Source organism: Antrostomus carolinensis, unplaced genomic scaffold, assembly GCF_000700745.2.
Source record: "Antrostomus carolinensis isolate BGI_N321 unplaced genomic scaffold, ASM70074v2 scaffold29599, whole genome shotgun sequence".
Lineage (NCBI taxonomy): Eukaryota > Metazoa > Chordata > Aves > Caprimulgiformes > Caprimulgidae > Antrostomus > Antrostomus carolinensis.
In genome coordinates, this window is record NW_010338357.1 from 1,005 (window position 1) to 15,432 (window position 14,428).

Here is a 14,428-nt window from a genome sequence, read left to right on the forward strand (position 1 = left end):
CCTGCCATAATTGTATTGTGCTCTCTGTTGCCTAACACTGATGCAAGACTTTTTGAAAGTAAATAGAGAGGACCCCCCCACACCCCATATTCCTTCAGCTCTGTCTCCCCAGTCTTGTATGTATGTTACACCTGTACCTTAATCGGCACTTGTACATAGTCTGTAGCTGATTCAGCAGCAGATTGCAAGTTGACTTGTACTCTGTTGGGATGGGTGCAGAGAATATGGACCTCTACTCTAACAGTTTTTGTTTTAAGTGTTCTCTGGCTGGAACATCCTCGTATATTTTGAAATTAAAAAAGGAGAAATTAGATTTTGATGTATTTCAGTCATATAATATCTTAGACTTAGGTCCCTTATGGATGGATGAGAAGATCAGAATTACTGTGTGTTAAGAGCTTTCTCCAAACCCTGTTGAGGCTGTGGTAGGTTTCTCGTAGTTCTGCTTGTGCCTGCGTCTCTTCTGAAATAATGAATTCCTGACATTACCAGAAATGTGTTTGCACCTGATAAATTGCAGAGAAAGACCGATTTGAAAATGCATCATAAACATGAGCATATCTTTTCAAGTCTGGCAAAATGCTCTTTCCTAGGCAGATGTCACCTTTCCTATTTCTTTAAGTAAAAGATTGCTGAAGGGATTTAAATTCCCCTTTCTAAAACTAAGAAACAAGCATTGCTTTAAACATGCTAGAGCTTTGTTTCTCTAAAATGTAGAATGGGGACGTTCAGTGTGTTCTAAATGGTTCTAAATGGAATAAATAGATTTGAACATTTGCTATGAATCTGCAAATATTCTCTTAATCTGAAAGTTTACTACATTCAGGCTTATTCATTCCACTTTTACCTACCCTTAGAGACTTTGCACATAGTTTTGTTTATTAGTGTCCTTGTTTCATTTTTGTTACCATCACTGTAATCAATTTAATCATTCTGACAGTGATGTATAATCTGTCTGCCACTGCACTGTGCTGTATTCTGTTAAATAAGAGTGAAAGCACTGGTGATTTCATTTAACAAGGCCAATTTTGGTTTGGCCATCTGTTACCATTCTTTGCAGTCTACTTACCTTCCCAGGAGACCTCTGGTTAGAAGCAAACTCTCTTTTTTTTTTTTCCTTTTTTCTTTTTTCTTCTTTTCTTTCTTTGAACAAGGAAGAAAAGAACACCTCAGTCTAAATGGCTTTACACCACACAGCTGGTGGCTTTTTGAAAATGGCAGAGTGTCCAGACTGGGTAAGCAGCATACAAGATCTACTGCACTATTTCTCCCAATTGAAACAGTGGATGTTTTCATGTATGTGTATTTAGGAAAGGGGGAAAGCGACCAAAACAAATAGGTGTGAAATGCACTTTATAACAGGAGGTATTTTGTGTACGTTTCAGTGTCAGTGATGGAAGCCCCGACCCACAGCACCGTGCAGCTGAGCGACTGGCAGAAGAGTTACTTTGCTATTAGCTCTGGCACCTGCACACCCGGGCAGAAGGCAGATGGGTACCGTGCCAAAATCCTGCGTATTCAGTATGCATGGGCAAACTGCGAGATCTCTCAGGTCTGCGCTGCCAACCTGTTTACAAAATACGCAGAGAAGTACTCTGCAATTATTGACTCTGACAACATAGAGACTGGCTTGAATAACTATGCTGAAAACATTTTGACTTTGGCAAAGTGTCAGCAAAATGACAGTGACAAGTGGCAATCTGCCTTGACAACAGATAATGTATTTGAATTGAAGTGTGTGCAAGAGGGGATGCAGGCTGGCAAAAGCTTCCGAAGCTCTCAGATGGCACCAACAGATGCCTGTGTAGTGGCTGATAAAGGGGTCAGTGCCTCTGCTGCTCCAGGGCTTCTTAAAAACAGTATCTTCAGCAGTGCCGGAGAGACTGAGCTCTGTGCTGGCTCAGCAAAATGTGCAAGTCGGGGACCAGATCTTCTTGAGCGTCCCTCATCTTCAAAGTCTCTTCAAAGCAGTGTGCCTCCTGTGACCAAAACTTCAGATACAGTTCCTGCCTCTTCAGCCTCCTCAGACGAACAGGTTCCTACTGGTTTCCAGGCAACTCCACTGTTTGGAAGTAAAGAAGTGACAAGCAGTAGTTCTCTGAAGTTGTCCAGTAACTGTCGTGATGAACAAAATTTGTCTCTTTCCAATCAGTCAGCTGCACCTGCGTGGTCTACAAGTTTGGGAAAAAGAAAAGCATTTTATGGTCTGTCTGATGAGGGCAGCATGGTGATTCCTGGCCTTGCTCCATGCCAGGCTTCTGTTAGTACAGAAACCAGCAGTTTTTCAGGGAACAGAAACAGAAGTGAGGAGAGCAGTGCTCCTGGTTTTAGAACTGCAAAAGAACAGCTGTGGGTAGATCAGCAAAAGAAATCTCAAAACCTACCCCAGCGTGCACCTCTCTCGTCATATGGAGGTGTAAAAAAATCACTGGGTGCAGGCAGGTCTCGGGGGCCGTTTGGCAAGTTTGTTCCCCCAGTTCCAAAACAAGATGGAAATGAAAACGGGGGAGCACAGTGTAAACCTCATGCAAGAGGACCAACAGATCCATTGCTGCCTGTAGATGAACGACTGAAAAGCATAGAACCGAAAATGGTTGAACTCATCATGCATGAGATCATGGACCATGGGCCTCCTGTCAGCTGGGATGACATTGCTGGAGTTGAATTTGCTAAAGCTACCATAAAAGAAATAGTAGTCTGGCCTATGCTGAGGCCAGACATCTTCACTGGGTTACGTGGTCCTCCTAAAGGAATTCTTCTCTTTGGCCCCCCTGGAACTGGCAAGACTCTTATAGGCAAGTGCATCGCATGCCAGTCTGGAGCGACTTTTTTTAGCATCAGTGCCTCTTCTCTGACTTCCAAGTGGGTGGGCGAGGGGGAGAAGATGGTTCGTGCGCTGTTTGCTGTGGCACGATGTCAACAGCCGGCAGTGATTTTCATCGATGAAATTGATTCTCTGTTGTCTCAGCGCGGAGAGGGGGAGCACGAGTCGTCAAGAAGAATAAAAACTGAATTTCTGGTCCAGTTAGATGGGGCAACAACCTCCTCTGAAGATCGCATTCTAGTGGTTGGAGCAACAAATCGACCCCAAGAAATAGATGAAGCTGCCCGGAGGAGACTAGTGAAGAGACTGTACATTCCTCTTCCAGAAGCCTCGGCGAGGAAGCAGATTGTTACCCGTCTAATGTCAAAGGAGCACTGCTCTCTGAATGAAGAGGAAATCGAACTCATAGTTAAGAAATCGAATGGATTTTCTGGGGCAGACATGACACAGCTCTGTCGAGAAGCTTCGCTGGGCCCTATCCGCAGCCTTCAGTCCATGGACATTGCGACCATCCTGCCAGACCAAGTGCGGCCTATCGCCTTCCCGGACTTTGAGAGCGCCTTCAGAACCGTGCGGCCCAGCGTCTCCTCCAGGGACCTCGAGCTGTACGAAACCTGGAACCTCACCTTTGGCTGCGGTCGATAGCTGCATCCTGACTGTCCCACTGAAACATTTCTTTAGCGCTGTCACGTTTTAAACCCATGATAATGTCGGGTTTCTGCACTTCTTTTTGTTTCTGTCTTAGAAATAAATCTTGTGTTATGCAGGCAGATGTCCAGGCCCTGGCCTGAGGTTTATCCAGCTGAGAAGGCTGTGAGAAACTGCTGGTCACGATAAGAGAAACTGCTGAACACGAGTAAAAGAGTGAGAAGCTGACAAAAATCAAATGTCTGCTGTGAAAGGTGGACCAATTTCCCTGATGTTTAAGGGGCTGATGGTTACACCTCATATATAATTGAAGGGAGTATTGTGGGGAATCTGGCGAGGCCCACTGTGCTGTGTCGGTAACGCCATGCTGGGCTGATGGGACCCAGGTAACGTTAGCAGAAATAAACCAATTTTGCACAGTGATGTAGCAAAACTGGGACTGGTGGAGAAAAGTAGTTAGGGGGGTATTGTTTGGGAATAAACAGGAACAGAGGAAGGAAAAAGTCAAGGTGCATGTGGGAAGATTAGATGGGGTAGAAGGTGATAGTCTCATGTAAGCAGTGCTCTTGTCTGACTGAGCCCTGTGCCACATTGCTGCAGTCTATCCCAGCTTATTAAATCCTTTTTCTGATGATTTTCTGATTGACTTTGCTTTCTGTGCGGCGTCTGTGTCTGTGGATGTGTGTTATCAGGAGATCTGGGCACCTCCAGCTGGAGAGGAGGCCATGGGTCATAGAAGCTGAAGGATCTGAGGCCAGCCGTGGGCTAGCCAGGGTGTTTGGGGCCAGGTGCTGCAGGGATCCCGCTGTGCCTGCACACTTCACTAACAGAACTCAACAGTAAACTCCCAGCTGGACTAGCTGGCAAGGAGGAGGAAACCAGCACCTGCAAAGAGCTCAGTGGCAGGGTAAGGGGGCTCAGGGCCTGGATTGTAGGTGAACATAAATCCCCTGGCAACGTTTGAAGGCTCCATAAGCCTGGTGTTCTTGTGAAGCTGGAGAGTGCAGGGGCCTGTGTGTCTCGCTGGTGAGCTTCAGGCCTCTTCAGCTGGAGATGAGGGACAAGACTGGGCTGTTGTTGGATTTCTGTGAGCGCGTTTCCCGTGTACGTGCGTGCTGGTAAAGGCACTGCTCGCTCTGCCTGCTTGTCTGTCTGTCTGTGTTGTCTGCCAGTTTGGAGTAGGGGCTTGGCCTCACTCCTGGCTGGACCTACGAGTAAAACCAGCAGCAGCCGCATCCATCAAACTCAGAGGGGAGAAGCCTCAGTCTGAGAGCACCCGACTGGGCTCTCGTGGCCGGGAAGGAGAAATCATGTGTCCCAGAGTTGGCTGGTTCCACTGATCCTTAAAAAAATCTTCATGCCACAATGGTAAAATTCCTAGCTAGCTTGTACTTGGTGTTCTCACCTAAGGTCTGAAAGAAATGCACAGCCCTTTGTTCACATAACCTGGCCGTGCCCACTGGCTGGACAGAGCTGCCCCTGAATGGAAAATAAATTAAAAGCTTTCCTTTGGACTCTTCTGTTAGTGTGGCAGAGCTGGCTGCAGTGGTGTCCATGCTTTATTTTCAGTTACTCTGAAGCCCTTTTCCTCGTATTGGGGAAAGTGCAAGCTTAAAAGCTAGTCATACTTAGATTTTTCTAAAAATGGATAAATGCTGTTTAGCTAGCATTTTTAAAAGCCATTTGGGACTTTGAGACTCTCACTAGGAGACTATAATGAACCTTGAATTCAGAATAACTTGAAAGACTTGATGTTTCTTAGAGCTCATCCTGATTGAAACAAAAAAGACAGTTTGAATCTGAGCTTATGTTTTTAGTGGAGTCTGGTATATATTAGAAATTGTTTTGCAGAGTTGTAAAAATTCAGGTATGCAAATTTATCTTAATATTTGAAATAGTGAAAGTAGAATATTTGTAAGAATAAATGTGTGATGTGGTCCGAACTGATTGACTTTTGCGCCATTTGGGTAAAGATTATGAGATTAAAGCTGCTCTTACAAGTTTAGTGTTGGAGAGCTGTACATAAACATCTACTAGACAAGACTTTTGCTCTCTCCAAACGTCTCTCCAACCTTAATGAGAACATGTTCTTTAAAATCTTTTTTTGAGGCAAGTGAATGAACATTCCAGAGAATTTTAATTGTTTGGTAAAACCTAAGGGTTGCTCAAAGGCAGCATGTATGATTAAATAATTGCCTCATTTGTGCTGGGAAGTTCTCTGGCATGCTATCTGAGCGTCCTGTGCTCCTCTGTGTACCTGAATGTTTGTATTTTAATGGAAATGGCTCTACTGGCAGGACCAATGAGAACACACATGGTGGTAGAGACTAAAACTCCTCCTAACATGACAAGGGCTGGGAGAGAAATGCTGTGCTGCTCTTGTTTGTCTTCTGCAAAGTGGAGCTTGTGAACAAGATCAAAGAAGAACCACAGCACCAGGCAGGAGTGTTCTTCCTCCTACTTCTTACCTTATTCATTACTTGACACTCTCTTGAATTACATGAACATGCTTTTGTTTTAGAAAACACATAGAAATAGCGCAAGGGAACAGTAGGTAAAGTTTATTCTTTTTCTTTTTTAGAAATGGTGCAGGTAATATGACTGTCTCTTCAGCCATCTAGCAACATTCAGACTTTGCTGCGGGACTTGCCACTCAGCCAGACCCCCAATCGCAGCCCAATATGTATTTCATAACCTGCTGTGACAGTGCCACCAAACAAGAGATTAGATCGCCAGTAACATAATTTCACAAAATATAGAAAATAGCGCAGAAGTAGGGCGTGATTGTAATTTAAGGCAAATGGTGCAGATAAATCCACTTTAATGGATGTTTAGTGTATGCAGAAACCTGTGTACTTCATTATTTATTCTTTTTGGCTGGCTGGACTTCATAAGAGGAAAGGCAGGACTCAGAGTTCTCTGTTTTTGTGGTTCAGTAGCATTTGGTGCACAATCTCTTAGTTTCTCTTAAATAAAGGTAAACAATTGCAGTTCTGAAAAGGGGAGGTCTTATTAATAATCAAGGCAATTCAGACTCTTCATTTTCTCAGTGCATCTTGTATTTGAGTTAGCTCAGTTGTCTCAGAGCAGCATGAAATCCCCTGATGAATTTTCATTTATAGAAGCCTGTGCCAATGCAAGTAGGTAAAAAGCTGATGAAGCAGCAACGACCATCATCTGTTAATGGCAAGTGGATGAAAACCAGACTGGCCTCTAAGAGCATCGGTAAGATTGTTGTGTTGAAATAAAGCAATTTCTGTTTTTCTAATAGAAATTATGGAACTACTACCGAGTCAACATGTCATTGGAGAAAAACCCACTGAGCAAATAAAAAACTCTCTTTTCCTGTTAAAATTGTAATTTTGATGGCAGTGAGGGATTGGTCTTGGAGAGCACTTACATTTGCTAAGACTTAGAAGATGCTTTGAACTGTAGATACACAAAGAATGCTTGTGCTTGTCTTCAAACTCACGGGTGCCCATTACTTTGAAATGTAAATGAAAGCTTGGACTTGGGGAGTTTTGAAAGAAGGCTTCTTTAGCAAAATCACAAATAGGAAAAATTCTTCCCCAGCACCTGGGTGCCCATTACTTTGAAATGTAAACGAAAGCTTGGACTTGGGGGAGTTTTGAAAGAAGGCTTCTTTAGCAAGATCACAAATAGGAAAAATTCTTCCCCAGCACCTCATCTCCACTGCTGCAAGGCGAACGTTTTGTGCCGTATCCTGTCCTCACAGATATGGGAAAATGTTTATAACCATCCTCTTTTGCAGCAGGTGCTTAAAACAGTTGAGATCTATCGTCATTGGGTATTACAATACTACTGAGACTAAATAAATGTCACTCATCCACTCTTTTTAATAATGTCACTCAAATAGACTCCTGATCCCTTCAACAGGTTCACGTCTCTCCTGTGTTGTGATGCCCCAAACAGGACAGTGCTCATCAGTGATAAGGGATGAAACTGGAGCAGAGCAGGACTGAACATGGGTGCCGGGGTGGAAGATGACAGGTGAACTTTTCATTGAGGCATGATGCTTGTTTTTTCTTATCAGTTTGTAGGTCACCTTCAGCAAAGTTGTTCTGAAGTTGCTGCGTTTTCCCATCTTTCCCAGCTTGGTTTCAACAGCAACGTTGTGCAGTGTAGCCTCTCTCTTCCATCATTTAAGTCACTGATGAAAACATTGACACTGCTGCAGGAAAGGCCCATGTAAAATCTTTGATATGGCCTTGCCATTTGTCTATGACTGCACTTCGAATATGGTTTTACAATTAACTGTGCACTGGTGTTACAGTAATTAAATAATTCCTGTCTTAAGAAATTATCATGCAAGAGTTGTAAAAGACTCACAGAAGGTAAGGCATGTCCTGTATACATATTCCCATGTTGCCAAGGCACATAACCTGTTCTAGAGGAATATTAGGTTGTTTTCTTGTGGCAGAGGAAGATGCAGCAGCATGTAAAAGGCAATATTGTTCCCTTTCAGAAGCTGAGGGTCAAGAAAAGTGAATGCCAGCTGCAGGGATGCTGAAAAGACACTGGATCTGATTTTCAGTTGGCAGAGAGATGATGCAGTGCTTCTTCACTGTGGGTTACTGGGGAAAAAGGGGAACAACTGCCATTTCTGCACCCAGGCATGACTGGCGTTGTTATCTGGGCAGGGAGGAGGGCAGCAGAAAAGGGAAACCTTCAGCTGTGCAAGCTCAGGCTGCTGCTGCTGTGGATTTGGTTGTAGCATCACAACCACGTCGTTCATCCTGACTTGGATGCGTGTGGCTTAGATGGTCTCCCAGATTCGCTAACAACAGCCCAAACCTAAGAGTGCCCCTCCATTTGAGTTGAGTTGGTTTGTAGACTTCGTGGGTAGGGTGGCGTCTTGTGTTCTGTCATACTTCTGAACATTTCACGCTTTGCTTTGGCTGCCGGTGTGTGCAGCATCACCAAACATCCAAGCTAGAAATACAGCTGGGCTCTTCTGAGGCTTTTCACCAAAGCCACGTGAGAAAAGCTTCCAGGTGCTGAGGCTGAGGCTTTCCTTATGTTGTGCTGATAGAAAATTCCAGTTTCAGATTAGCTTGCCTGCTTCCTGAAATTCTCACTGGGCTTTGTAAAGTGGAAACACCTGGGCACATGAAACTAAATGGCAGATCTGCTAAGGCCTTGCTTTGAAAGACCATCTAGAGTGATTGTGTATATGCAACCAGGAAAAAAAAAATACTACCTTTCCCCCCTCCCCCCCCAAGAAATAGATTATAAAATTCCAGGCGGTGGCTTGTGGAAATCCCTCTCCAGTTCCTACAGATTTGAGTTCTGTACTGTGAGTTAAAATGTAATGGGAGATTAAATTTCCTAGGCTTCTGCTTTTAAATTTAGAGTACCTTCTATGATTTTTTTTTTTTACTCTATTTACTGATATTAATAAAACTGTCTTTTGGTAACTTTTTACCTATGACCAGAGGAAACAATGTCTCTATCAATTGGGATGGTCCTTCCACCTGGAACTGTTACACAGAATCACTTTGGTTAATAGGCATCACCAGTTAGAAATATTACTCAGTGGTGCCTAAAATCTACAAGTCTGTTTTCTCCTTTTCCAAATAAATATTTATTTTGTGACAGTTACAACTAGTGACTGCTTATCCTTGCAGATCTGATGTAACCAATGACATTTCTTGCAAGAGTTGTAATGAAATAGCTTGTGCTCATATACTTAATTCAATATTATGAGGAGCTTTGGCCTTCATTATTATTTCACCTATGGATTTTTTTTTTTTTTAAATATGAAATGAAAAGAAATAAGAGGTGTGAGGTATTAACATAGGGAGTTTGAATGCTCTTGATATATTGCATTTGTTGTGGGCAAATTATTTGTGCTATAGAATGGATACAGATCTCTTATAGTGAAGAATATAGCCATGTAGGTAGAATTATCGAGACTCTTGATTTTTCTTAAATTCTGGCAATTTTTCATTTTTTTTTCCCAGGGAGGACATGAACTGGTTTCTCCAAGCTATTCTGGTACCAGCTACTCCAAGAATGTTGTAACTTGGCATCAAACTAGAAAAAAGGGGGAAAATTAAAAACGAATCAGCAGAGAAAATTGAAAAGTGTTGTGAGGAAATTGGTTATAGGCAAAGATGCAAATAAGCATGTATACTGTGAAGTTATTTGGGCAACCATGATAACTTTTTCAATATCTGTTGATGGCTGAATGTCATATAAAAGCATACATGCAGCAGTGATGGCATAAAATTAGAAAAAAAGAAAAACTCAATTTTCAAGAAGGTCACAGAAACACTGGGCTGATACAGCTGCAACATGAGTGAAGGAAGAGGTAGAAAATAGGCGTGTAGTGATGAGGGAGAAGGTAATAGGTAATTTGCTCCCAGCTTCTGTGATTAACCTGTTATTTTCTGAACATCCCTTCTGATTTTTTTTCAGCAATTTTAATGATAAATTTAAAAGGTTCCACCCTACTTATTGTGCCTTACTGTCATATGACAGTTAATCTTATAGTTGACTGAAAAAAAATAACTGGGATAATTAAAACACTGTGATATCAGAGGTCATTCCCAAACCAGAAGTTTTGCACCAAAGAAATGCAAGAGAACTCAAGGTGAAATCTTCAGAAATTTTTGCTGCCATCTGCTAAAAACAGGTGCTCACGCCCTGTCTGTAAACGTCTCAGAAGGGACAAACATGAGCATTCTGGGCACTGCTCCACTGTGGTTTCATTCATGAAAACTATTTCTCAGGTGCTTTTAGAAATAGTTATGGTAGTACAGCTCCCCAGATAGTTACAATAGTAGAATCCCCTCCTCTAGTGACCCCAGAGTAGGGGTAATTTTTACCAGGGAAAGTTACCTTTTATCTGTATAACATAATCCACATGAAAAAAATGACATTGTCTGGCAGTCTTTTTGTCCTTACAGCCGTGGGAAAGGCGTACAGCCTTGTTTATTTTGCTATAGAGGGACATGGCCATTGTCTATAGGTGAGTCCTGATACCCTGGACACATCTGCCTGCTGCTGCTTGTGGGGGTCCACAGGCTGGGGGTGTCTGTCCCACGGCGCTGTCAGCAGAAACATGGGAAACATGAGCCCCATGAGCTCAAATGCTTTTGCTAGACACGCATTTAGGACAGACTTAGCCAGAATAAAAGATGCCTTGCTCAGTCTGTCCTATATAAGGTTTAGAAAATTATGGAGGGAAGTTTATCCAGAACAAATGCACTCCATTCCTAGTAGGAACAGTCTTTTCAAGGGAAAGTAGCACCGCTGTAATGTTGACTTGATCTTTTTTACAGCTTGCCACCAGATGGAGATCTTTTCCCGAGGAAGTCCACCCCGTTTCTTAAGGAAAGCCCGAGGGTAGTCCAACTTACGTTTCCTTGTTTTGTCACTTAAAATCATCCATTATTATTGACTTGTTACTGGCATTTTATTAAGGATTATTGTTGATTCGTTGGGTGGGCTTCGATTTTTAAGAACCTTTTTTTTTTGGAGAGAGCTGTGAAAAACAGCCTGACATCTCTAGAACTCCCAATTTAATGAAGATAGGATTTTTAAAGATCAATTTTACCTTTTGTCTCAGACAACAGTATTACACTGGGGTTGGGAAAAGATATTAAAATTCTGATACAGTGCATTTGTTTTTAAACCAATCCTCGATCTTAGGAATTTTAATAGCTGAGTAAATGAGCAGATAAGAGCAGTCTCCCAGGCTGAAGATACTGAAAATGCCTTGAAATGTCAATACATAACAGGTAGGTAACAGAGCTGAGTGCAATTAATTCCAGTGTCGCTTTTTGTTGACAGCAAATGGCATTTGTTGCTCTGTTCATGTTGCCTCAGAAGTGAAAATCATTAGCGCTGTCGTAAGAGGGTTGAACATCTGGTACCACTCTTACCCCAGCCGTTCAGGGACCTTCCCTTCTCCTGACCCACCTGATAGAAGTCCCAGAAGACACAACTCCTACGTGCTGGGTAATTATTTAACTTTCTGGGTGATCTCTCTGCTAATGTTTGATTGAGTTGTCTGGGCAGTGTAAGGCAGGCCTGTCTGTGGTCAGCGTTGTAGATAGTTTTTGTGACTGAAGAAACCACTTGACTGATTTCTCTGGAGAAAGAATTCTCCACATCTGCTGAAGACTTCAGCCCCTTGAGTACATTTCAAGTGAAAATTGCTGATGCCATCCATGATCATTGATCAAATATATTTAAAAAAAAAAATAAATTAGATATAGGTGGCTGATACTGCTCTGTCTTCTCAAGTCCTACAGTTTCTCACTTCCCTGCTTTGTGGGTCAGATGCTTTGCAGCCAATTTACATCAATTCCTGGCACTGTTTTTAAAGGAAGCAAGGGGGAACAGCACAAAGTCTCGCTTTCTGCCAACAACAGGAAGCGTACGCTCTTTGAGTCAGGCAGCTTGTTTCAGCCATGCCTTTTGTTGAACCAACCAAGTACTGGAGTACAGATTCGGTCTTCAGCATGGTAGCGCTGCTTGGCAGATCTGTGGAAAGGCAACGGCACAGAGTGGTGGGATGGATGGTCGGGGGGAAGCCCTGTGCCCCTGCAATGCCCTTTTTTGAAGGGAGCGTTTGCTTTAAAGACCAATCGACTGAGGGAAGAGAGAGGAAATGGCGATAACATCTCTCTCTTGTTCTGTCCCATGGGTCTGAACATGCTGCTACTGAGATCTTGCTAGGGTTGGCTGCTGGAGGAATCTCCTGCTGGTGTCTGGGATGACGCCGTGGAACACGGCTGTCCTGCCTATGGAATGGAGAGAGGTGCACTCTTGGATCCTGTACTTAATTTTTGTACCTAAAAAGCAGGCTAAGGTACTCTGTGGGGTCTGGGAATTTGTTACGTAGTTTTCCAAGACTTCCATAAGTCAGTCCAAAGTCTGTGTTTTATTTTTTCCTGATACATAGTTAAAACTGAAGCTAATATGAGGCAATATTTAAAATATATATAAATCCCTTCTCTGAAATATGCATCTTTGCAGGACCTGTTTCTAGGCCCAATTTTTGCACTTTTTGGATGCTGATTGTACCTGGCATTTGTATTATTCCCCCCCCCTTTTTTTTTTCCTTACCACTGCAATATAACTTTTTAGAAACCTAACTGCAAAAGCCAGTGTTTTTTATACCTACCTTCATTCCTCCCAGTGTGTTCCTGATGCAGAGGCAGGCTTAGTCTAAAGAAGCCAAGAATGAGCAAAGGGCAGTTTTCTGAAGAAATTATTTTTTGTGTTTTGCAGCCCTCCAAATATTTTTTTTATATTGTGTAAATTTACTGCTGCCAGACCTCTGTGTTTGTTTCTTTTAAGTATTTCCCCTCTAGCTGCACACTAGCAAACTTGCAAGGTGCCTGGTTGAGACTGGAGGCAGAAGAATGCCCTTGGGGCACATGTCTAGCGGCCAAGGGCCAGGGCTGGGACACTGCTTGCTCTCCTCCTGCATCATCCCATGATCTTGCTGCAGCTTAGACCCCTGAGGAGCTGATGGGCTTCAGTGGGTTACGTCGCAGGCTGAAGATGCCGGGCGTGCATAGGCTGGGGAAGGGCTCTGAGTGATGTGTTGTCAGGAGGCAGTCGCCATGGGGGAGCTTCGAATCACAGAATGGCAGGGGTTGGAAGGGACCTCTGGAGATCATCTAGTCCAACCCCACTGCCAAGGCAGGTTCACCTACAGCAATTTGCACAGGAAAGCATCCAGGTGGGTTTTGAACATCTCCAGAGAAGGAGACTCCACAACCTCTCTGGGCAGCCTGTTCCAGTGCTCTGTTACCCTCACAATAAAGAAGCTTTTCCTCAACTTCAGATGGAATCTCCTGTGTTCCAGCTTGTACCCGTTGCCCCTTGTCCTATCGCTGGCCCCATCCTCTTGACACCCACCCAGGAAAAAAAAAAAGAAAGCAAGGGCCTGCTAGCCTACCTATGACAAAGCATTTATTCTGCTTTTCTGGAGAAAAAGCTCCAAGGATGACCTCAGAAAACACGGAGAAAGATGGGCTCTCTAACTTCCTATATTGGTATGGGGTGAAACAGCGAAGGGACTTGGCCATCCGTCCCTGCACACATTTTGGAGAGCTCTGCTGAGAGCTGCCAAATGGCACCATCCTCTCTCTGCTCACTGCCCTGGTGACTTCACCTTGCTTAACGTGAGTGCAACCTAGGCTTTGAGAAAAAGCAAGGTATTGATATAATATTCATCATATAACATTATGGAAGTGGCCAGAGGCTTAGTAGCAGAAGTACATAGCACAGTAAGATGTGGAAAGATGGGGTTTGAGTAGAATATTTCTCTAATTGCAAAGGAAATTAGGCAAGCAGTTTATTTAGGAGAAGCAGAACCAAAAGGAAAGCTCTTGGCTTTCCCCCTCTGCACATACTGTTTCTCCAGAGAAGCTGTGGTGATCCTGCAAAATTTGACAAGGAGGGTGTAACAAGTCCTTCCCTATTTTCTGGAAATCCCACCCTCTTTCCACAGCTTATCTGAAGTTTCTATTTTGCACGTTGGTATTTGTGCAAAGTTTCCAGCAAGCCTTCTCTTTTCTGCTGTAAATTAGCCTGCTAACTAAAGCCATCATAGATTTCCTTTTCTTTGGAGCATAATAGTTTCACGTGGCTATTGCCCTGTTGTTTTGTTTTGTTTTCCCTAAGATAGTTGGGAGGGTAAATAGAGTGATTTTGCATTGTGTTTTTAAGGTTTAGAAAAGCATCCCAATTTATTAAAGCATTAATTTATCATTATGTGTCCATAGGAAAACTGGGAGAGGGCCCACAGTGCCATACATCAGCCAGAGAGCCCCTCTCCCAATACTGTTTCCCTTTTTATCTGTGCATCATTTAAAGATGTTTGCAAAAGGTGTCTAACAACTGATAATGGAAAGGATTATGTATCTTTGTTCGGTCAAAATATTCTGTAGATTCAGGTGACATAAGATGTTT

At 43.1% G+C, this 14,428-nt stretch overlaps 1 protein-coding gene across 1 annotated transcript; it reads left to right on the plus strand.

Annotated features, from left to right (window-relative positions):
• The first annotated feature begins 1,383 nt into the window (after window positions 1-1,383).
• Window positions 1,384-3,575, plus strand: FIGNL1 (fidgetin like 1). The gene has a single exon (XM_010175493.2). The coding sequence runs from the start codon at window positions 1,394-1,396 to the stop codon at window positions 3,467-3,469; it is 2,076 nt and encodes a 691-aa protein (XP_010173795.1). The 5' UTR covers window positions 1,384-1,393; the 3' UTR covers window positions 3,470-3,575.
• The last annotated feature ends 10,853 nt before the right edge of the window (window positions 3,576-14,428 follow it).